This window comes from Alligator mississippiensis, chromosome 2 (genome assembly GCF_030867095.1).
Source record: "Alligator mississippiensis isolate rAllMis1 chromosome 2, rAllMis1, whole genome shotgun sequence".
Lineage (NCBI taxonomy): Eukaryota > Metazoa > Chordata > Crocodylia > Alligatoridae > Alligator > Alligator mississippiensis.
The window spans coordinates 219,251,839-219,277,060 of record NC_081825.1 but is presented as its reverse complement, the minus strand read 5'-3'; the positions used below and the strand labels follow the sequence as shown (position 1 = coordinate 219,277,060).

Here is a 25,222-nt window from a genome sequence, read left to right as displayed (position 1 = left end):
GGTTTCAAAGTCATTGAAAGCTAAAACCATTCCATAAGACCCCATTGAGAACTGCCTTGCATATCCATCAACTTATCAAGAGGTCTTGAAAGCCATTAAGCAGATGAAGAACAACAAAGCATGTGGTCCTGGTGGAATACCAGCTGAAATCTGTAAGGTGGGAAAAAGCTCTCACTCCAGATACACATCATTATTTTGAAAATCTGGAAACATGAAAAAAATTGCCAGTGACTTGACAGATGACAGAATCATTCTCATAGACAAAAAGGAGATAAAACAGGTTGCAGCAATGATTGTGGTATTGCATGCCTGTCCAATTCCATAGCTGGAAGATCCTTGCCTACTTTTTCCTCAAACTCCCTTTCCTTGCTTAGGAGATCCCCTCTAAGCCTCAAGGTGGTTTCAGACCACACAAAAGTATAATAGATAAGATGTTTGTTGCTAGACAGCTGTGGGAGAAGTGTTGCAAACAACACCAAGATCTTTACATGGACTTCACTGAACTAAGGCCTTTGATTCAGGCACAAGAGATGCCCTATGGAAGATCCAAATAAGATTTGAATCCCCACTAAAATTGCCATTATCAGACTATTGCCACTATCAGACTCTTTCACTGTGTCCTAAGCAATAGCTTAGAAATGGACTTTTAGAACTGGACTCAAGCAAGGATGTGTGATTGCACCAACAGTCTTTTCTACCTATATCACAGCTAGTCTGCATCTTGTTGTTGACAGACTTCCATCTAGAGTCAATATCCAGTATTGCACGGACGCAGATCTCCTTAATATCAATCAGTTATGTTCCCAATCAAAGACAACAAACCCCTCTATTTCTGATTTTCAATATGCCAGTGACTGTGTTGTGTGTACTACGCAATAAAAGAGCTTCAGCAAGCTCTCGATTGCTTCTGAGAAGCATAGAAAATGTTTGGAGTCACTGTCAGCTTCATGAAAACTAAGACACTTTACCAACCCACCCCAAACCAACCAGCAACTCCTCCACATATTACAATTAGAAGGCAATCCCTGGATAATGTTGAGCATTTCCCCTGCCTAGGTAGCCACCTTTCCCAAAAGCTAAACATAGATGACGATATTCAACACCAGATAAAATCTGCCAGTGCTGCTTTTGGACATCTCCAAAAACATGTCTTTGATGATCATGATATCAGGAGCCAAACCAAACTTCCTGTCTGCCAGGCTGTTGTCATCCTTACTCTGTTGTATGTGGGTGAAACTTGGATGTCAGATTAGAAACATCTGAAAGCTTTGAAATTTTGTCATCGGTAATGTCTTTGGAAAATCCTCCATATCAGTTGGAAGAACAGAAGACATAATTCTGGCTGGTATTGAAGCCATGTTTATATGGTATGGTACCAGTTCTATTAGACAGGACATGTTATAAGGATGCCTGACAACCAGCTCCTTAAACAGGTCCTACACTCCCAACTCACCAATGGTCACTGCTCTAGAGGTAGGCAAAAGAAGAGATTCAAGGACACCTTGAAGGCTAATCTCAACTGCCCATCTACATAAAAGGATCAATAAAAATTAATAAATTCTCCACCAATTATGCATGGAGTACTGTCACATATTTTGAATTTCTGAAAGATGATATATTCAAAATCTGAGTCATTTTTGCAGGACTTCAAATGTTTAAAATGCTGAGTTTACTCTTTCTGAAGTGATGTTTAACAAATTTGAACCATCTACTTACCATCATCGTAAGTTCTGATAGAAGTTAGTTGTGCTAGTCAATTGGTTTTTGAACTCTCATTCTCCCACAAGCAGCAGGTCAATTTTAGTGTTATAGGGCACCTATACATGAGCAGCGAAGCTGCTACAATGTGCTGTAATTAATTAATCAAGTCTGCTGAAGCATGGTAAATACCATGCTCCAGCAGACTCCAGCATCATGTGTATCAGCATCCCCACACTGAAAAATGGTGGCATGGGCGCTTTAACTAAAGCTCGTTTGACAAGCTTTAGCTAAAGCACCCCCGCCACCATTTTCCAGCACAAGGAAACTCATAGATGTGATACTCGGGGCACTTTAATTAAAGTCTAATTAAAGTCCACCCCCACTCCTCACTCCCAGAGCACATGTATAAACACACTCGTAGACTCTGGATTCAAGATGGTTACACTTGGTATTTCCCAAATCAGGAAGATGAATTTCCTGTACTAAAGATATGTTTTATTTTTTTCCCCTAGCAAGGGTTTCATGGGACACTTAAAACAGAATTATTGCTAGATAAACCATACAAAGCTTTTAGGTATAGGATCCTAGCCTTTCCATTCTACAATTTAGCCTAATTATGCTAATAGAAGACTTTTAACTTGGAGTATAATAATAATAATAATAATAATAATAGAATCTCTATCCATTTCTGTATACCGCAGCAGAGGGTAATGTAAAGCACAGACAATATTACATAATTGGTATTCTTTTTTCTTTCTTGGAGACAAATATTTTTAATATAGCCAAAGAAGATAAGAAGTGCTAAATTCCATTAATATTCAGCTTCCTAAACTTAAAAGGAACAGAGGTTTAAAACACTGTCAATAGAAGAGTGTCAACATAAATATAAATATAAACATAATAAAATATTTCAGGGTAGCTCACATCCTCAACACACTGAACACTCTAAGAATCTTTTGGGGTTTCTTTCTATCCTGTTTTTCTAACCATATGACCAGCAAAGACCCTTTAGATAGCAGTAACTTTCAAGGAAAATCATTATTTAAACGAAGTACTAAGTCCTCATGAAGAAATCGGCATATAGAAGCATGTATACCTTTGCACACACAAGAGCATAGCCATATTGGATATTTATGCATATTTATGGTTATTACATGTCTAAAAATGTCTGAGTACAGTGCTTAATACTGCAGTGCCTGGTCTCCAAAGATATAATCATAGAAACTGTGCATTCAGATTTAATCTTGCAAATATCACAGGTCATTTTTTTAAATCTGGTAATAGTTAGGATTTGAACTTGTGACCTGAAAGTGAAAAAGCTGTGCCCTAGTATCAGATACAGCCTGAGCCACCCCATTTTCCTTTTAAATTATTTTCATTAAAATCTGAATGACTATTTTTCAAGATATGTGAGTGCAAAATAAAGAAAATAGGAAAGTGATAGTTTAAAATGCATTTTGCACTGTTCCAACCCTGAAAGGCTTTGTGCTTTAAGTGGAATTTTTGCAGGTCATTAATTTATAATGTAAACCAGTGCCTTTGGGTATTTTGAAAGGGGAAAAAAAAAGCAACCCAAGTTATTTTGTTTAGAAATGCAGTTTTCTGTGCTGGTACAATCATTTATTGCAGCTGGAACTCCAGTTATGTTTTATATGCATATATTTGGAGGCAGATGCTGTACTGAGTATCAATGTGATGGAGATACATCCTGTAGCTTTTTGCAAGGTGATCTGTTCCCTATGCTTGAAGGTCTCAGTTCTCCTCAGTTAAACAAGCTCAACACAAAATAGTAGGATTTGTACCAGAAGCAAATTTTAAATTACCTAATCTTATTTTCCAATGTCTGAATTTCTCCTTTGGTTTTCTGAGTCTGGGAAAGGAAGCCTGCCACAAGAGCCGTTTCCACTCCCCCTGACTGGTTTTCTGCTTCAATGCCTGTGACTGACACTCAGTTCTGCCTGAAGGACAAGGACAGAGCAGGGTTCTGAGTGCCAATCAATGGATCGTGCCACATGGTGTAATTGGAAAATACATTACTTCTGGAATAATATAGGGATATCACTCTTAATAGACAACTGCGGTTGCAAGCAATGTAATTCGGCAATATCAAACTGACATATTCATTTTATAAGACTGATTTAAAGAATCCCTAGGTCTGTGCTCATCAGAGATGAGTCTGAGCTACATATTTTGCACCCAGAGCTGAACTTCCCTATCCAAATCTTGGAGGCTGTTTAAGTTGCACTAATGCTCACTGAATTTAGAAACCATGCAAACCTAAGAAAAAAAACTTAAAATCCTCATTCAGTCTAAGGTCTTCTGCTTTGACCAAACTCATCCCTCACTGACCCAAGTTACTCAGAGGACCAAGTTAGTAAATATCATAGCTTGGACAATACATGTAATCAGTGTTCATAAAATCAGTGTTCACACAACCAGAAGCCACAGGCCATCTTGTATTGCTGCATGTCTTCAAAATAAAAGGATTAATTTTTAATGAATATAATTCTGAGGTTCTGCTCTAATCAACTTGATTTCACTTGATTTCAGTGAAAGGCACTGCAGCAAAAATTCTGAAATATGGGGGGGTGGGGAACAAAATCTATATTGTCAGGTGAATAATGATTACCTGAAGTTGCTCAAAGTAGAAAAATTCTGGCTCAGTGTCTTCCACATTCCTAAACCACAATGAAATGCAGGTCCAGGAAAGATTCCTGACTTCTTACATAATGCTCATCTAGCATTATGTTCAGGCCCTAACAAGCTATTTAAAGTGGTTAATAATGGTGATGCTGTGGATTTCAAAGGTGATCATTAGCTCAAACAACAAAATGAGACAACCGCCAGGTTTCTCAAAGTACCATCTCATTAAAGAAACAGGAAAAAACGAAACAACTAAACACCCACGACTTAACCTATTATCATTCCAGATGTGGTGGCCCCAGTCAAGTCTAAGTACTCACTGTGCTAGGTACTGTACATACACACAGTAACTGCCAGTTTCTGCCCCCAAGATATTATAATCTAAATAGACAACCCAAAAAAAAGCAGCAGGGAAAATGAAAGCGAAGAGAACTGAAATGACCCACTCAAGGTTATGCAGCAGGTTAGTGGTGGTACTAGAAAGAGAATCCATGTCTCTGAGCTTGGCTGGTCAGTACCCTACCCAGTGGACAAGGTTATCTCTCTTTATACTTGAAAAAGATTTCACTTTGCAAACTGAATTTGTTCTGTGAGATTCTGGAAGTTGACATACCTTTCAAAAGATAAGTGAACGTGCCTAGAAACTCTTCATACGTCTGCTCATGGCTATTGATAAACTGATCAAGGATGCTGTTTAACGGTTGCTTTTCCATGATCACAACCCTGACAGTCAAACAGTCATATCCGTTGTGACAGGCTTCATCTGCAATAAAAAAGGAAAGCCGTAAACAGTGTGACTTTAAGACTTCTTTTTTTCTACAGGAAGAAAACAAATTGGAGTTTAGGGAGTTTGAGGACTTGTTTGGGTTTTATTTTTAGACTACAAAAACAAGTTCTCTAATTTGCACAAGGCAGGTTAGCATTACAATGCCAAGAGTCCGTTCTTTCTGATGCTCCTGAACCCTTCAATAGGGCTCTAAACTAGCACAGGAGTTTACCCATGAAAGGCCATTAGCCAGATCAAGGACAGTTATTCCAGCTTTATTTAGGTGACAGGTCCTGGTCTGTCATCCTTAAAGATTAAACACTTGTATCCACAGAACAGGTATTTCCTGGGCATGGGATGACATATGCCTCTCTCAAGACACCTTGGCAATGTGCTTTCTACTTTATTCTTGAGGATCCATGTCTAAGTAGTTTAGTATCACTGCCTAGCCAACCCTGGGGGGGGGGGGGGGTGCTAAAAGGGAGTTGTTTAGTGTATATGTAAAAGGCATAATGCAGTAAGAGATAGATACCCAAGAATTTGACTGGATCTAAAAAGACAGTATAGTCACATTAGGACAGCACTTTGCCTTGGGTTAATCAGCCCTGTTGAAAAGCAGTGCATATCACCCTGGGTGGAGCACCGGTATAACACAGGTATGCTGTTTCTGGGATGCTTACAGCTAGGTTGTTTATCTTTGCTCAGCACTACGCCATGCAACACAGGTATAGCCCAGAAGCTAGTCATTGTGTTGGACTGTATGATAGGTATACCTGTACAGTGGAAATCTGGACTTAATCCACCAGCTCATTTAACAGGTGCATTTTGCACTATATCATCAAAGTCCTATCATCAAAGCACTATATCATCAAAGCCCTATCTTGCACTATATCATCAAAGCATTGTACTATATCATGAAAGAATGTGTTGCTACTATTTTTATGCATACTGAGGAACTAGATAGAGATTGGGGTGCATTATTGAAGGCACTGTATACACCTAGGAAAGCATGGTCTCTATCTGGAAGAGTGAACAAATGCTAAGAGCTAGTGCCCTGTCACCATTTTCTGGTTACCAACTACTACTTCCGAGCCCATCCTGATTGCCTCCACAGAGCATAAGAAAAACAACAGCCTCGAGGGAGCTCTGTTTCAGTGGTGCCCAAATTAATGTGTATAGCACTTCAGAAAGCTATGTAAAGTCCATTAATAATTGTAATAATCATAATAACAACAACATTCAGTATACATAAGGACCTGACTTCCAAAGGATATAAGTCCAAATTAAATAAACAGATGTGTCATTTTGCATACATTTCTACAGTTCTGCATTCAAGAGGTAACTTAGTTGTGTATATATAAATACCATTTGTAGACACAATTGCAATAAAGGTGAATGACTATTAGATATGTTGTTTTTCATGTGGCCCTGGGCATCTTGCCTTTTGTAAATCCAATACCTAATTTACAACAGTAAGAAATAGTTTATCAGACAAAATCTTGTATTCACTGAATCCAGTTGACTTCAAACAAGGTAGGTTTTCAACCATTATCTTGGATTCATAGTTAAAGCAGATTGAACAAGGAACACTCAAACCACAACAACAAAATAAGCCATGTTTTTTATGTCTTATCCTAACTTTGGTATGCTGTTGACTGGCAGAAGAGTTTATTGTTTTGAAGTTAAAAAATACACATGGCCCAAAATACACAACGCTTTTATGAAGTTTCACTAAAAACAAGCTAATATTAATCTCTCTAGGGACTGACCGAGCATATAAGCATTTACCAGACAGTCAAAGTGGTTTATGCAAATTCTAGTGGTTTTCAGAAGGAAGCAATGCCTTTTTTATTTTTCATTACTGTTCAGTTATTAGAGTCATTACTCTAAGTATATTTCTTTGTGCGAAAGACTAGGGGGCATTATAAGGTCTTTGTTAACCAACCTCATTCTTTAACAAGTAACTAAATAATAACTACAATAACTACAACAATGTCCTACCCTACCACAGTACCTAATAGGGAGCTCTCAGGGCTCTGCAAGTATTAATGAATTAAACTTCACAGTAATCCTGCAAGGTAGGTGCCAAAAATTAATATGTCCACATTATATATGGCAAAACAGAGGGTTTAGGTGATGCCAACAAATCACCAGGAATAAAATGCCTGCTGTGTCAGCCAGTGAACTCCCCACTGCCCTCTGCAACTTTAATTATCACCTTGAGATACAGCTTCTGTGTTGGCTTGTAGTGTGATGCCTTTGCCCACCTCATAATCACTTGAGTGCTGCTGCCACCACCAGTGCTGCTGTTACCAGATGAGCCCCACTCCCCACAGAGCCCAGCTGGAACAGGGCAGGAGCAGCTCTGAAGCTCTCCACATCCCAGGGTGAGCCACGGACAGAGGGGACACCAGCAGCAGCAGGCTTAGGGGGTGGGGGGAATGGAAGGGAAGGGAAGAGAGGTACCACTGAGCACACAGGGGAAGGGACAGGGTGCCAAGAGTGCGGGACAGGGTTTTTATCTACTTTGGGGACTTAAAGTCCCCAGCTGCTGTTCCCATGGCATGGTCTAAAAGGAAGGTATGACTGCATCATTGCACCCATTCTGGATCTGCCCAGTGGCGACATGTAGGGTGTGTACAGGGGGGTATGTGCACCCCCTAACAGTCAGCGTTCCTGGGCAGGGGAGACAGGCGAGAGCACTGGTGCCCACCCTGAGAGTGCCAGTCAGGAAGTGGGGGCGCCAGGAGAAGCATTCCCCTCGTGGCAAATCACGCTCATCCAAAAGTAGCAGCGCACCCGAAAGTGTCAGCGGTGCACCGCTGCCACTTGCAGGTCAGCAGGATCAGCCGCAGTGGGACCCCCCTGCTCCCGGTTGCTGACTGCTGGGGGCATGTGCCCCACCCTGACTCAGAAGGCACCAGTCACCCGTGGATCTGGCCCTGAGTGCACGGGGCATTCCACTCTAGGTCTGAACATGTTCTGTAGCAAAAGTTGCAGGGCAGCAGTGGCACAAGGCCTGAACACAAAAACTTAGTTCTGGGTCCATCTTTACAGTTGGAGAGAAGATGTAATACTGACCCCCATGGAAGGATGCCCAGCCAAATACTACTGATAAAGTATCAGACCCCAGCTTCATGAAGAATTAATTGTGGGTGCCAAGGACAAAAAGTGTAATATACTGTGCCTTAAATCTCAGTAAAAAACCTTAACAAGTAAATAACCTCAAAAGACTTAATGCAACCTAGTTTCATTGTCCTGGACCTGACCTATGTATCTCCCATCAGACCTAAGGGCATAACATGCATTCATTACAGGGACAAATACAACTGATTCTAGTCCTGCTTGTTAAAAATGTGAGAGAAAATTTCTCAGTCATTTCCAAGCTTGACAAAAAGGCACTTCTTTCTCAGGTTTCTCTGCAGAAGAATGGACTAGATGCTTACCTTGCTTATAGCCATAAATCTGCAGTAGCTCCACTGAAGCCAACAGTTATTCCAGATTTACAGGAGTGTAAATGTGATCAGTTTTGCTTTACCTACACTAAAGCTTGAAATGTTCATTTTGGCTACAGAAATGAAATATGTAATTTGAACAATTCATAAATCCTGCTGCCTTTACTAGAACTTTGCTATTTTAGTGAAGAATTTAAATCCAGAAACCCAACAATAAAACTAGAGCGGGCCCAAAGATACAATGCTCCAATAAATTTGCACGGGGTTGCCCCCAGTCTCTCTCTCTTGGAAATAGCAGATGATGAGCAAGACGAGTCAAATGGATCCTCATTAAACATTAGATTCCATCAAGTACAATGGACCTCCAGTTTTTCACACAGTGCAAGATACAGATAGTTTTGCACTTGGGTTCAACACCCATGATCTCCTCACCCTAATTCCAGGTGCCTTGCAGAACCGTTGACTTCTATGTCATGTTGGTCTAGATGATGAAAAGCAATGGAGCTGACGCTTTGAGGAATTTCAGCACTCTCACAATTAACAGATTGTTTTTAGCTGATAATTTGTTAGGAAAACTGTGATAACTCTTTTTTCTAATCTGTATGTCTATTTATTAAGATTCTTATATCGGCTCATTTTTATTCCAGTTGACAATCTGTTACATCCTTTCAATTTCACTCCCAAGTGTCTCTCAGTAAAGCCTAGTGGTTGTCAAAATGTGTCAACCTATGCAAAAGTTTTGTGGTGTGAACAAGGGAAACCAGACAAGCCAACATTTTCATTTATGAGATACACTACATTTGAAACTGTTCTAAAAATGAGTAAGTCCAAGACATAAATGCAGTTCACACTATGCAGCAGACATTAGAGATGAACTTTCTACTAACTTCAAATTCTGGACCTCCTGATTCTTGAGAATCACTCCAGATTTATAAGATTGATAGGCTCTATTCTCAGGATATTTCTTTTAAATGATTTATATGCCTTTTGAAAGGCATAACCGGCCCACCTGAAGAACAGACAGTACAAAACAGGAAGTTTGTAGAGTCACAGTTGTCATCCACCCTAACTGATCCCATGCAAAATAAGGAACAACTCCTATTGAACTCAAGACCCTAACTTGCGGGAGGAAAAAAATAGGCTGCAGAAGGAATGGGGCCCATATAGGGCCTTTAAGGCTAGGGACAGACATTACACACAAACTGATTTAAGTGATCAAAAACTGGTTTAAACTGAACAGACGTAAACTGAACTGGTTTAAACTGAACGAACGTTGTAAACTGTTACAACAGAACAGACGTTCAGTGCACATAAACCACCTTGAAAATGGCTGAAACCAGTTTTAGATAAATCTAGTTGAATGTAGTATCAGACTTAAGTGATTTGGGTCAAACCAGTTTATGCAATGTCTGTCCCAGGCCTCTTGCTGATCCACGTTAAACCAGAGACCTCTGGCTGCTGGCACTGCTGCTTGGCCTCTGCTTGGAGCCAGTGGCTGAATAAGCCCACTCCTGCCAGGAGGGGGCTGGCTTGGAGCACAGAGCGGCGGCTGCGGCCGTGCTAGGCAGACCCCAATGCGGTGCCAGAGGCCGGCACCCGAATAAGCCTCCTCCTGCCCAGTGGGGGCTTGCCCCAAGTACAGAGCGGCTGCCAGCATTGAAGCGGGGTCTGCCTGGCACAGCTGCAGCCGCCACTCTGTGCTCTGAGTCAGCATCTGAATAAGCCTCCTCCTGCAGGGAGGGGGCTGACCTAAGCACAGAGCAACAGCAGCAGCCAGGCCAGGCAGACCCCACTCAATGCCAATGGCCGCTCTATGCTTGGGGCAAGCTCCTGCTGGGCAGAATGAGACTTATTCGGATGGCCGCTGGCACCACATCAGGGTCTGCCCGGCCCGGCTGCAGCTCCTGCTGGGCCTGTGGTCAGGGTCAGTGGCTGAATAATCCTCCTCCTGCCTGGAGGAGGTTTGCCCTGCGCACAAACTGAGCAATGGGGGCCAGACCCTTCGCAGCTGGCAGCTGGAGCAGGGAGCAGTGAATGAGTGACGGTGATGGGCAGCACCTGTCACCACTTCACAGAGCATGAGCCCCTTCCCAGCAGTGCCACTCTGCAGGACTGGCAGAGTTGCTAGGGAGTATGGCACCATTGGGGGGGGGGGAGGAGGCAGGCTTGCAAGGCTCTGGCCCGCTCTGGACCTCAATGCCGCTGCAGCTCTGCCAGCCCCGCAGCACAGCACCCCCGCCAGGAAGGGGCTTACTCCCCCACTTTACAACAGAGGCTGCTGCACCCAAGGGCCCTGCCCCCTCCTGCTGCAGCAGCTGGGTGGGGACACAGCCAGGCAGGGCCCCTGGGTGGGGGAAGAGAGCGCGGCAGCAAGGGTGGGCAAACTCAGCTCGGTAGAGGGAAGACTAACTCTTCTCCCTGCTCCGCTCTGCCTCAGAGGCCATGGTGCCTGCTGCTGTAGCAGCGAAGGGGAAGCGCCCAGCAGACCCGGCTCAGGTCCCAGCCGGTAAGATAGAGAAAGGGAATTAAACCCCTCCCCGGCCAGTTCAGCCTGGGTTGGCCATGCCTCCCCCCAAAGCTTCCCTGCAGCCGAGGGCCTGCTCTAGCACCCCCGGCTCCTGGCCTGAGCAACTTCAGGCGTGTGCCTGCTTTGCCTCCATCCAGAACGAATGTTTGTCCTGTTACAAACTGGTTCAGCCTAGGCAGGTTAGACTAACCTGCAAAGGCTGAATCAATTCAAGCTCCAGCTTTTTGAATGTCTGTCCCTAGCCTAAGTGCTAGGGCACCAGATAAAATACGGATCTAGATGATAGTGGCCAAAAATCAGTCACACGACAGTTGTTTGACAGCCTATGTGAAATGCACTGGTGAGTCAGTCCAGTTCCAAGTGGATCAGTGTCCACTATTGCTGACTGTCTTGCCATTGATGTTATTTTTCCTTATTGGAGTTGCAAAGGAGTTCTGAAGTTTTTCATGGTGGGAACAGGATGTCAAAAACTCCTGAATCCTACCCAGGAGTTGGAAGCTCTGCATAGTAAAAGAGAAAAGAGTTTCTGAAAATGGTATGTTTAAGAAGCCGTATTTTCTTCCTTCTTCAAAATTTGCATTTCTTTCCTGCTCATCCATCCACATTACTGTATTTAGGTTTCTTGAGGCTATCACTCATTAAGACTTGCTGATCATCTGCAGATTGTGCAGAATCAATTCTATTTCCCAAAATGTAGTCTTCCTCCCAGCTGTCTAAACCAAACCAAAAATGTCTGCACTGAATCACAGAGGAAGGTCAGCTGAGTATTAGCATGATTTCAATTACACAGTTATTAATTCCATTAAACAATGAAAAATGTAGTAGCTGTGAAACGCTGGCTTCCTATTTTACACTATATTCTTGAGCACTGGTTTGTCACCGTCCTAAATCTAAATGTGAATGTGTTAGACTCATTGCAACTCTTATGCACTATCTAGCACATAATATATTTCCCTGCAGTCACTGTACTATCTTTATCTGACTCAGTCATTGTTTTCTATAGCACCTTGAAATACCCAGTTCCAAAAAACAGCTCATAAAACCAAAATCTATTCTTATCTAGTTTAGGTGACAAAGATAAGCAGCTTATGCTTCTAAAACACATTTCATCCATAAAGCTTATATACTATGGTCTTCCAACAATAAGATCTGAAGTCCAGGGACTCCCTTTGGGCAAGGTAAAGGAAAAAAAGGTTCCACAGGTCTGCTACTTCCCTTCTACATGCAGTTAGGCAGCACAGCGTGGGAAGTAGATAAAGCCTTAGGCATGTGGCAGTGTTGGCAAACTTACTCTATACCAGGTGTAGTATCCAAAAAATGTACTCCCTTCCTAGTGCAGCAGGCTGACCTGAAATTAAACTATACATCCTCAAGTTCCCAAATGCCTCCCCTCCCAGGCTACTGCAGCAGGTTACTTGCCCCCAATAGAGCAATGCCAGCATAATGCCAGTCTGCTCCTAATAACAGTACCATAAAATCCCACAGACTGTTAGACAGACTTGTGTGGGTTTACTGAGAGTGGTGAACACAAACACCATTGCTCACATAGATGTCATGGGCCCTATGCTACCATTAGAACAGATTCTCATTTAACTTAAATAGTTGGAGCCAGCACTTTGGCAACAAAGGTATCTTACCTGAATTCTGTCCCACTGTCATGTTAGTGTTCAACTTACTGATGACCATGAAGTCCTCATTAGGTACAGATTTGCTACATTATAGCAATAAAGAATGAGATGATACTATTGTAGAACATAACTAAACATGGGTCTAAAAAGAAGTGCAATTAGCAGGTAAGACAGAAAAAACATGTGCTATCCATACTATTTCCAGCCTGTGCATGAGCCCAGAAATATCAGGAAAAAACTTCACAGAAAGTAGTGTTCCATCCTGCTTAGCAAGCACAGCAGTCACTATACCATTTAGTTGTCCTACGTCATTCAGCCACTAGATGGTTCTACATGCTGTACAGCAGGGGTGTCCTACAGCCCACAGGCTAGATTCAAAACACAGAACCTCTCTGGCCCACCAGACTACCAGGGGGCATTGGAAGTTGGGCCCTTTGCCCCAGTGGGCATGCAAGCCAAAATTGCTGATGCTGGACGTCACACCACTGCTGCCAGACTATGACCCTCCTGCCCCCTGTGCCATAACCTCCACCCCGAGACCGTGCACCACCCTCGCTGGACCCTGCGCCCCCATTGCCACCAAACCCTCAACCACTCCCACTGATGCCTGCACCACAGCCACTGCCACTGTGGCTACTGCAGCAGCACATATGGTCCAACTTTGATCTGGCCCACAAGGAGTACCATGGTCCAGCTCTAACCTGGGACCCAAGTAAGTCTGACACCCTGCTGTGCAAAATTCAAGACAAGATGTGAAGAAAGGAACCAAAAGTAGAACTCAGATTAAGTGGGCATCTGTGTGTCTGTGCAGCTAACACTGTTTTATTTAATACTTCCTGTTTAAGAAAAGAGTACAGAATCCTACATATCATAGCATGATACTGTACCTTGAGAGGAGGGGATAAAAAGGGTGTAAGTGGGTGATCTTTAAGAATCCCAATTTCCTGAAGAGGAACAAAGTGTTCTTTGAAGACAATGGTAAGAAAATTACATTCCTGTTCTGTGTGTTGACAAGTTGGCTGGATGTTTGCAGACCTGCACTTTTAAAAGGAAACACATCAGAAGGCATAATCATTGTCTTAAGGAGATGATAACCTAAATCTATTAAACATCCCTGCCTTGTAACCTGGCCTTCTCTCCCTATTCTCTCACCCCCATCTCCTCCCCTCCCACCACCTGTAAAGAGACAGCAGCTCCTGGAATTAACTTCAAAGAAGAAAGCTCTGGTTATAAGCAGGTGCAGGTCAACTGAACGGTATGAACAAGATCAAAGCTCAGATGTTTCAGTTACAAATGAGAACTATTTTCAAATGATTCATGGATGTTTTGGATGCTTCTCACAAGAGCTGTCAATTCAAAGTAGTTATCAAGAGTACAGGGCCTGATGTTGATCCCACTTAAGTCACCCGGAAGCTTGCCACTGACTTCAATGGGAGCAGAAGCAGGCCTTTGAATGAACACACGTGCCAATTTGCCTGAATGAGAGCTGTATACAGATACACTACTGCAATATTTGGTCTTAGGTCTGAACTTTATGGTACTGTCAAGACTCTGGGCCCAGCTATCACTGCCTTGTAGATGCACTGCTAACTGCCAAACAGCTTTAGCGGCAAGTAAAATGTATTGAGCTTGCTTGATTAGGGAAATACTGTATGAGTTCAGCGCCTGATAAATTGTAACAAATGGCAGTGACAGTGCTGTTTTAAAGACAATCTAGGGACCTGCTAAGAGGGTAACATTTTCTGTTCACATTTGTTCCTCTAAAAGACAGCAACCACAATCCCTTGGAGTGCAATCTTCTCAGATTATGCAGCTAAAGACAGGTAGAGGTTCTCAGCTTTGGTATGAGGCCTCTAAAGAAAACGCATCTTCTTCTAAAGATGTACTGAATGCCCAGTAAGGCAGTGCTTAAGGTCCCTGTCCTCCTGTCTTTAGATCCTTAGATGAGACACAAAGCTGAAATCCTATTCAGAAGTCACTGAGTCTCCCCATGCTGCCTTTCACCAAAGCTAAAGTGTCAGCCCCAGGGTCCTGGCTAAATTCCAGGGATTTACATTCCAGCTGTCTCCAACAACATACCCTCCCAACTGAATACCTAGCCTTGACTCTGTGCCAGCCTGCCACCACATATTGTGGTGTACACTTAGTGAGCTGAGGAGTTACATCTCAGAAGTGATTGCATGTCAGTGGCTAACAATATGGTTTGTGACATTTGTCATTTGTCCAGTCAAAAGTTTGGAAATATTTGGGATGAAGAAAATTTAAGATGTATGTTAATTTAAATGAATACTAGTGGAAGAAAAAAACAGTTCATTCAATATACTTCCAGATTACTGAGTGAGCAGGATAAGACATGCCACATAAATTACTTCTATTAAACTACAAGATTTAAAGGAATGGATCTCTCAATTGAATACTATCTGTACATAGTTTTGTGCCTTTAACTGTCAAATAAACTGACACAATTTTGTACCTCATTTTTCTGACCTCCCTAGTGGGCAAGTTATTCCAGAACTGCTTACTCCAGGATTTCTTGTCCTTTCCTCTAGAGCCACTGACCACAGTAGGAGAGAGGAGCACTAGATGGACCACTATTCATATCAAATAGAAATTTCTTTTTAGTAGCATTTTGTTGCAGGACAAGTTTAACTTTTCTGTCCTCTGAACCAAAGTAATCATACCAGACAGTCAATTTTCTAAAGATAAGGCACGCTAACTGACAGAGGGAGAATAAGATGAACCTAAAATATCAGGCCAGAGAGAAGGAAAAAAAATCTCAATTTTCTTTTGAAATTTGTATGTGATTTCTGCAGCTTGACTACCTTGTCTTTTGATCACACAAAGTAAAGAGGGTCAGGCTGGGTCAATACTTGAATGGGAAACTGACAAACACCATCTAGGTACTGCTGAAAATAGTTATAAATTTGATGTGTAAGCACCTGAATTTTGGGCGAGTTTGATTCTGGCTCTGAACATTGTGGTACAAATCCCCCATTACCAGAGGGATCTCCTCCGTGTGGCAGAAATAAGCTGCTATGACTGTCAGAGGATACTGTTGTGGGATGTGTCAAATTTCAAGTAAGAACAAAGCCACAGTCCTATCTGCATTACAGTTAATAAAGATTTCATGATGCTTTTCATAAGAGATCAGTATATTTACCCTGAAATATTGACCACATTCCACTTCACACTCTTCCTATTTAAATCCCCATTGCAATTTCAAATACCAGACTGTCCTAACCTATTTTGCAAAGTTACTGTGTGATGTAAAACAGCTGCTGTGTTCCCCTTTCAGAGGTAGTATTTCAGCAGTAGATGTAGCGATGCCCTGCCAACCACAGAAGGGGGCTGAGGCAGCTGTGAATTCTGTTTCTTCTTCTTCCACTTACTCACTATGTGACCCTCTCTTTGCCCTGAAGCTCCCTCCCTCACTTCCCCCTGTAAAAGCAATAGTCTCAGAGGAGCTAAGAGGCTAATTAGTGTTTGCTGGAAAAGTGCTCTGAGCAAGTCTGATGAAAGATGCAAGAAAAGTGTACAAAGCAGTATTCTTCTTTTAGGCCCTAATCAAAGAGATCATTGAAGTCAATTGAAAAGCTTCCTTTTACTTCAGTGGGCTTTGAATCAGACCTCCAGCCAGACCTCACTCCTTGGGTTGCATGCATTTACTGCTTCCTTTGTTCAGGTTCAATGTCATAATCTAATTGTAGCCTGTGAATTCAAAGGAAAAAAATAATATGCGGGTCAAAGTGGGTTTTCTACTGAGTCTGTAGAAATTCAACTTCCCATATTTTTTTTTGAACTCAGCAGTGACTTTAGTTTTTTATTATTTTTTTTTACCAAAATGTCAGTTCAAAACCCCTGCTAAAGGTGAAGAACCCACCAAGCTGAGTACTGTACAAATATCAAAGAAAAATTAGTACCTGACCAACAGATTTTACAATCTAAACTAGCAAACGTGTACTATTAGTATGGCCAGAAAGGGTTAAAGCTTCTAAAGGTACAAGCTTTTGGGCTGCTTTTTTGTACCATCTGAAGTGAAAAAAAAAAACAAAACAAAAAAAAAACGGTCACAGCCAGTTAGCCACATTAAATGAGTGCTCAGGAGCACATCTGCAAGCTAAGCATATAGAGCCCCCCTCCCCTTTGCCTGGTTGCTTCTCTATGCCACAGCCCCCTGTGCAGTCAGAGAAGATTCCATAAAGTGCTGATATTTGATTCCCTGTTACAAAGAAAGATTTCAGGAGAAAGAGAAACCCTCCATCAGCCAGGTAGGTCTGATACGTTCATTGTCTTGCCCAAGTAAACTTGGGTGCTGAAGTTAGGAAACTTTGAGTCTGCACACTTCATTTACTGGGTGGTTTACAGTTGCCTGGATATCCAGATGGGAATCTGATCAGTCAGAATTTGGGAACTACATTTGTTTTTCAACCTAGAAGTCTTGGGGGTGTGATTTGGGCACTAGTTCCATCAGGATGAAGGCTGTGGGGGGGCAGCATACACACAAATGCTGCATTGGCAGAACCACTGGAGAGGAAAACAAATATAATCTTGCAAATAGCTTTTTAATTCCTGCACTAAACATCTATGTTTGTGCCAAGTTACCAATGCCTGCAGACTGATGGGAGAATTTGATAAGCAGCAGTGAGCTTTGACTAGTAAGACGTATTGTTACCCTGGCATCTTTTTTTCTTAGGGAGTCAAATCTTAGCTATGCAATTAGCAAACACACTGGTTTCCAAACCTTCTCATGACTAAAAGATTAGTCAGAATGCTTTGCTAGCATTTCTGGAATCAAATCATTTGTTATTTGTTAATATCCTGACAGTTGCCATATATTTGTGAATAAGGGTGTGGATACTGGAATTTTCTGAATGTTGGCATAAATCATTACTCACACTGAAAAGTCATGTTAAATAATGATGTTTGTTTTCCTTTATTCTCTATTTAAAATGTGTCAGTTGCCTAATCAGAAGGCAGAAACAAAACCATGTGACTTAGATGACTGATCAATTAGCATATATAGTCAAAGAGAACAATCAGAAAAACACTGTTGTCCAAAACTTGTTCATCCCAAACTTTCCATTTTTTCCTTAGAGCCATCTCTATGTTTCTCCCACCCTTCTTCTCTCTAGGGAATATTTCTATGGAGCATTCCTAATCCATTACCCTCTCCCCTGTCAGAATCTAATCCGAATCCATTGTCTCAACCGGCTTTCGATCCAGCCACTCAGTCCTTCCTACAAGAAACCTGTCTGTCACTTACTTATGGAACTGCTCACTTATGTGTAGTGGAAGAGATCTAATGTTGGCATGTGAGATCTCTGAAACCAAACCTAGGAACTGCTGTTGGGAGATAACAAAAGATAATTTAAGGTAAGTAACAGAAAAGAAACATGTAGCTAATATACTTTGTGCCCACCAAGATGTGCATCTATCACCACCTTCAATTCATTTCAGTCATGTCTTTCCTCAAATTCCTAATCTAGGTTTGTCTGTAACATACACTCTTCAGAACAGAGATGTGTACTGTTCTATATTTGGAAAGTAATTTGCAAGACTGTGGATGCTATAATAATAAGATTTTTAAGGTATAGGTATTTTTAAGGTGCATATATGAAGGTAAAATTAATGGCAAGACCATGATTAAATCACTTTGGCAGAGAATTTTCAGAGAATTTTCTCCCTCCTCCCCAAAATGTGCCTAAGAAATGCAGTGTGGAAGATCTACCACTTTTCTGAGGCCCCCGAAATAACGAGGCAAAGAAACCACAAAGCAAAAGGCAGAAAAAATATTAGCCAGTAAACCTAAGTTACAGCTTCCTCTTTTAAAAACATTGTCCTTTGAGTAGTCAGAGACAGGCAGGGAGGATCTTTGTTTAACCTCCAGTGTGAAGGCTGCCAATTCTAATATGGGAAGATTCACCTTTGTACAAAGTCCAGTCAGGGCTAACTGCATTCATGTAAGCCATCAAAAGAAAGATCACCAGCTCAAATGATGCATAGGGTCCATGGCTGAATTTCACCTACAGTACAAGGCCTTGATCTTTTTGCACAGTCGTATCAGCTTTGAGAAGGCTGTCAAATTCAGCGAAATCTACAACCTTCAAGCTAAGGCAAGAGTTACCCAGCAAACAAAAACAGGTTTTGAACTCTATCTAGGACTGTGCTACAGAAATCCCAAAGGAGATGGTGGACGTCCCACTCAGCATGGCCACTCCTCATAGTTTTAGAGTGAGTCTCCTACTATGTAGTTTTTTCCTTAAGGCCTTAACACCCACAGTTGTGTGACAACAGAAGGAAGTCAGCTTTCAGTGAGGTTGTTTTATCAGTGCCAGTAAGGTCTGAAACCACGAACCCTAAAACTTTCAGCACTAAAAAAAACCTAGCAGTTCCTCCCCTTTCCTCCCCACAAATCTCACGACTTTTAAATTGAATTTCATGACTTTTTTCATCTCCTGTTTTCTGAACTGTCAGAACAAGCAACATAACTTAAGGAACAATTTGGAAACATATAGCACAATCCTGCTATAGCAAAAGGGAGCCACAATCCCAAGGGGGGAAACGCACTATTTAGCACCATTTCCCACACTGGTTTATTATTATCATTAGTTATCATCATCATCATCAGAGAAGTAGACCTAATAGAGAATGCCTTGCCTTGCCTTGCCTTGTCTGATTAAAAGACATCGCCTGAAGAAATCCTTGCCACTCGCATCATTTCTGGACCACCACCACCACCACCACATCACTCTCACGCTGCTCGCATTGCCATCATCATTTAAAAGTTATTCTCATTTAAAATGATGGTTAACATGTCAGAGTTATGGTTACACTCATTTTAAAGTTATGATCACTATAATATTATCTAATAATAATAGCATTACTAGTAGTACTAAAAACCATAACAATAATAATGATGAACATAAAATAACATCAATAATAATAGGAATAATATAATACTGGCAATGTCCGCAATAATATAAATAATACCTACAATAATATCAATAATATCCACAATATGCCTATCACTAATAATAATGATTAAAAAAATAATAGTAATAATATCAAACACCCCAATAATATCTATAATATGGATATCAATAATATCAGAACCACCAATAATATGCACAATACGCAGATCAATAATAATAATGTTGATAACACCAATAATATCAATAATAATAATATTGGAAACACCAATACTATCCATAATATACATATTTATAAGTCATAATGAATATTATTGGAAACACCAATAATATCCATAATACATTATTGTTATTATTATTAATAATAATAATAACAATAATATCAGAAACACCAATAGTATGTGTATCAATAACAATAATGTTGGAAACACCAATAATAATACTAATAATATTGGAAACACCATAATATGCATATTATACATATTATACTTAATATGCATATTAATATGCATATACGTAATATACATAATACCAAAAGCACAAATAATATCAATAATATGCATATTGTTATTAATAATAATAATGTTGGAAACACCAGTAATATCCATGATGTGCATATTATTATTGTTGTTGTTGTTGTTAATAATAATAATAATTTTGGAAACACCCGTAATATCCATAACATGCCTATCAGTATTGGAAACACCAATAATATTCATAATATGCATATCAATAGTAATCGTATTGGAAATGCCAATGCTAATATTCATAATAATGTCAGTAATGATGTCAATAGCATCAATAACAGCACGCATGATCATAGTAATAATGACAATAACAATTATGATGATGCTGATCAAGACAAGGGAGACTTCAGCGGCTGTCAGTGCCACAGCCCAGTGCCTGGCCGCCACCGGGCTCCAGGCCGCCGCCTGCCCCTCGGCGCAGCGCGGCAGCAGGGCCCCTGACCCCCACCCCCGCGAGGCCCAGCCAGACCCGCACCCCCCCTTTGCACCCCGAGCCAACCTGTTCCCCCGCCCGGAGCCGCTCGGCCAGGCCCAGGGCAACCCCGGGGGCTGCTGGGAGCTGTAGTCCTTCCCGGCACGGCCCGCTTGGAGAGGGCCCCGCGTCCCGAGCGATAGAACTACCCTTCCCAGAAGGCCGCGGGGCCGGCGTCCAGTGCAGCGCTGGGGCCGACCCATGTAGGGCGGGGGGTGAGACACGGGCCTCGTGGGCGTAGCGCGAGGCCAGGCCCGAGGGCAAGGTGCAGGGGCACTAGGGGCCTCATTCAGCCCCCTGGGCTCGTGGCTGGGCCTGTGGTTCTCAGCCAGGGGGTTGACAGCACCCCGGAGTGCATGGAGGTCCTTGGCACGGTTCGGAGCGCAAACCAGACTGGCAAGAGAAACCCGGAGATTTCACATAGGAATCCGCAGCCACGGGGCTCTCTTGAGCTCTTGGCGGCAGCAGTCGCCGCCGAATTGCTCTCTTATTTTGAAAAATCTTGAGTTTAGAGAACCCAGGCCCTGCTGGAGCCCAGCATCTCGCTGCCACGTCGCTCAGAAACCAAGAGCTGGCCTTTTCCAAGCAGCCCCTCCAGTGTATGGAGGGGCTCCTGGAGCCTAAGAAAAAGGTTGAAAACCGCCAGCCTACCTCTTGACATCAGTGTTGACACCGACTGGTCTACAAGGCAGACTTGAAGTAACTCATTCTGCTATTAAAGGCACGAGGAAACAGGCCCTTGGGAATTGACGAGAGCCGGCTATTCCTATAATCACTGAGCATTGCCTGGTGTTATGTACAGGGTAAGCGCGTAGCTCTTTGTCAGTCCTGTGGCTACGCACTCCAAGGTAGTACACCTCCATGTAGATTGAAATACACTGCTCACGGAAGACTGGATTTTGCCACCATTACCGGTACGAACTGCATTAGTTCCAGGATATAATCCTAATTAATGCAGTCAACGTTACCCAGCATCTGTAGAAATTTAATAATACTGTTCACAGTTGTTATCTTACGTTGCATTCAATCTGAATATACTTTAAGGAAATATTTACCTGCTCAGTTCACTCATGTTAAATTGTGAGGCAACTTGTAGTTGTGCCACAGAGAAGCTGATGTAGACAAATGTGATATGGTAGCTAGAAACCAGCAAAAAAAATCATAAATCATTTTGCAGGGGATTAGTTGTTTTTTTTTTTCCATTCATGAACTACCTGTAGATTGTAGCTTGCTTTACTGTGATTTTCAAAATGTTGTGTTAAATAATTTCTATGGCTAATTCCTGGTCTACAGTTCATCCATAAATAATTTAAAATGCAAACTTTTGATCAAGCCCCATGATATGTTTCCTTTCCCTGCCAGCACAAAGGAATTCTAACAGGACTGTTAGAATCAGGTTTCTGATTTGAACAGTCACAATTATATATTCAATACTTGCTTTCCATGAATAACCTTCAGTATTCACCTTTCAGTGAGCATTCTTCCCATCTCCAGTACACCTCTTCTGCAATACATTCACAGAGGAGAGTCATTGTTAAAGTTCGAATACATTTTTTTTTTAAAGCATCATTGATTTTTGCAGTATTTTTCCCAGCTCTGGCACTACAATAGAAATGTAATATCTTATTTGGTTCTTAACTTAGCTGTCATAATATATTGCATTTTTTATTTCTAGATCTCAAAGCACTTTACAAAGCTGAGTGAATGTCACTATTGTACAGAAGGGGAAACAGAGGTGCAGGATTGACATGACTAACCCAAGGTCACATAGCCAATTGGTTGCTGATTTAATCACGCTGACCCTGTTTAAGCAATGCCTCATGTGGTTTTCTGTGTCTCTTTTTTTCCAGATTCTGACCATAAAATGAGCCAGTCACCTGACATAATGTCCCTACAGATTATATCAACTGTTAATAATTCAACTTTGATTCAACCAGGCTTTTCTCTTCTGAATTTTGATGGGCAAGTCTTCTTTTTTGGACAGAAAGGCTGGCCAAAGAGATCCTGTCCCACAGGCGTTTTCCTCCTTGATTTAAAAAAGAATGAGATGAAACTGAAGCCTGCTTTTTTTTCTAAGGAGTCCTGCTACCTTCCCCCTCTCCGCTACCCTGCCACCTGCATTCTTGAAGACAGTGAAGAGTCTGAGAAATGTCAATACGTCATCCATGGTGGGAAAACACCAAATAATGACCTTTCCAATAAGATCTATGTTATAAGTATAGTAAGTAAGTCCAGCAAGAAGTGCACTTTTAAATGCACTGAGAAAGAGTTAGTTGGTGATGTCCCTGAAGCTAGGTATGGCCATACAGTTAATACAGTTCATAGCCGAGGTAAAAGCATGACTGTTATATTTGGAGGAAGATCATATGTCCCTTTTGGACAAAGGACCACTGAAAAATGGAATAGTGTGGTAGACTGTATGCCTCATGTGTTTTTGGTGGATTTGGGGTTTGGATGCTGTACCTCGTATGTCCTTCCTGAGCTTCAGGATGGACTTTCTTTCCATGTTTCCATTACTAGAAATGATACTATCTATATCTTAGGAGGTCATTCCCTTGAAAATAACATTAGACCTCCCAACCTGTACAGATTAAAAATTGACCTCCCACTAGGAAGCCCTGCTGTGAGCTGCACCATCTTGCCCGGGGGAATTTCTGTATCCAGTGCTATTGTTACACAGACAAGCAACAAAGAGTTTGTCATTGTCGGGGGCTACATGGCTGACAACCAGAAAAGGATGGTTTGCAATACAGTCACTGTAGAAGACAACAAAATAGAGATTGAGGAAAGGGAAGCCCCAGATTGGACACCAGATATTAAGCACTGCAAGATATGGTTTGGTAGTAATATGGGTAATGGGGCTATCTTGCTGGGCATACCAGGGGACAACAGGCAGCTGATTTCAGATGCAAACTACTTTTACATTTTGAGATGTAAAGCAGAAGGTGAGGAAGAAGAAGAACAGGCGGCACAAACTTTTAGCCAGACATCTACAGAAGACCCAGGGGACTCCACTCCATTTGAAGATTCAGAAGAGTTCTGTTTTAGCACTGAAGCCAACAGGTTTGATGATGATGATATTGACACCTACAATGAGGATGATGAAGATGATGAATCAGAAACAGGCTACTGGATAAACTGCTCTGCCAAATGTGATATAGACATTAACACCTGGGTGCCATTCTATTCAACTGAACTGAACAAACCAGCTATGATCCTCTGTTCCAATGGAGATGGCCACTGGGTCCATGCTCAGTGTATGGACCTGTCTGAAGACATGCTTTTACACCTTTCAGAAGCTAATGTCAAGTACTTCTGCAATGAGCATGTGGATTTTGCTAAGGGGCTGCAAACCCCTAAGAAGGTGCTGCCTTTGAAAAAACAACCCATGAAGCCATTACGGAGAAAAACAACCATGAGGATAACGGCACCAGTGAAAAAATCCTTTCTTCGGCGGTTATTTGAATAGATTTGCACCAATGATTAATGTTTTGTTCAGATGAAATAAGGTCACAGGCCAAAGATAGTCAATGATGGTTGCAAGTATATTGGATATTAGAGATCCTAGTAGTGTGCTCTTTATTATTATTTTTAATTGTAATTATTAGACAATTTTAATCTAATTTAAAAGCTCAAGCTAATATATATTATAGTAGCATCCAGGGGTTACAATCAGAATTAAAGCTCAATTGTGCAGGAGCTATAAAAAAACACAAAAGGCCAGATTCTGAAAGTCTTGCTCAATTTACATAACCTTAGTCCACAATAACCCACTGACTTTAATAGAATTTAATAGAATGAAGAGTAAGGCCCTATCTGGTGTGAAGAATAGAGTTAGAATCTGGAACATGATGTCACACATTTTGTTTTGGTATCTCAGTCAGTAGAACTAGAAACACAGGGCATAAATTCCTGGCTTCATTAATCTAGTTTTATGCTAGTCTATTGAACTACAATCAAATAAATTATGCTGGCATTAAACTGAAATGATGCAGTGGTGGCTCAGGTCTGTTGTATCTAATTTGGGAATCCTTCATTTTAGGGTGCTTAATTTTGGTACCTGATCTTTGATTTTCAGAGGTGATCAGCAGCTGAAGTTAGCTTGTGGGAGGTCTGCTTGTCCAAAAATCAGACTACCTATTTTATTTCCTTTTCAAAGATGGTATTCATGGCTAACACATTAGTGATTTCAAGTAGCTCAATATGTAACTTGTTTGTGTCTGTTAAAGCATATACTGAATTAATAAAGCAATAATAAAAAGAGCTTTCTATGTTTTTCCACCTACTCTGTTGATGATTAAATACTATAAATTGCAAGTTGGAAATAGCTGTCTTCATTTGCCTACAAAGGCTAAAAGTTGTTTATCACGCCTATCAGGTCTAATAAAGGCCTGATTCAGCAGCTCCCTCATGCCTAGAATTCTCATTGATTTCAAAAGGATTTGCTTACTTTGAGCAGGACTTTGATAATTTCCTTTGAGTCCCATGCCACAGAGTTATCTCATCCTTCTCATCCTTTAGGAAGGCCTTCAACACTGTCTCTCACCCCATTCTCATTAAGAAATTAGGCGACT

The 25,222-nt window shown here is 41.5% G+C and overlaps 2 protein-coding genes across 4 annotated transcripts in view; one reads left to right on the top strand and one right to left on the bottom strand.

Annotated features, from left to right (window-relative positions):
• Positions 1-20,739, bottom strand: part of IFTAP (intraflagellar transport associated protein) — a 66,531-nt gene extending 45,792 nt beyond the window's left edge. Inside the window, exons 1-2 of the mRNA XM_019477208.2 lie at positions 20,676-20,739; positions 4,958-5,107 (exon numbers count right to left, since the gene is read on the bottom strand). Coding sequence (XP_019332753.1) covers positions 4,958-5,057 — 100 coding nt within the window. The 5' untranslated portion in view covers positions 5,058-5,107; positions 20,676-20,739. The remainder of the gene's footprint in view (positions 1-4,957; positions 5,108-20,675) is intronic.
• Positions 17,851-24,929, top strand: RAG2 (recombination activating 2). 3 transcript variants are annotated; one of them, XM_006275932.4, is made up of 3 exons: positions 20,850-21,451; positions 22,324-22,410; positions 22,499-24,929. In XM_006275932.4, the coding sequence occupies exon 3, from the start codon at positions 22,513-22,515 to the stop codon at positions 24,115-24,117; it is 1,605 nt and encodes a 534-aa protein (XP_006275994.1). In that variant the 5' UTR covers positions 20,850-21,451; positions 22,324-22,410; positions 22,499-22,512; the 3' UTR covers positions 24,118-24,929. The 3 variants fall into 3 exon arrangements, with proteins under 3 accessions (XP_019332747.1, XP_006275994.1, XP_006275995.1); XM_019477202.2 differs by lacking the exons at positions 20,850-21,451; positions 22,324-22,410 and adding an exon at positions 17,851-18,093; XM_006275933.4 differs by lacking the exon at positions 22,324-22,410.
• Positions 24,930-25,222: the final 293 nt, after the last annotated feature.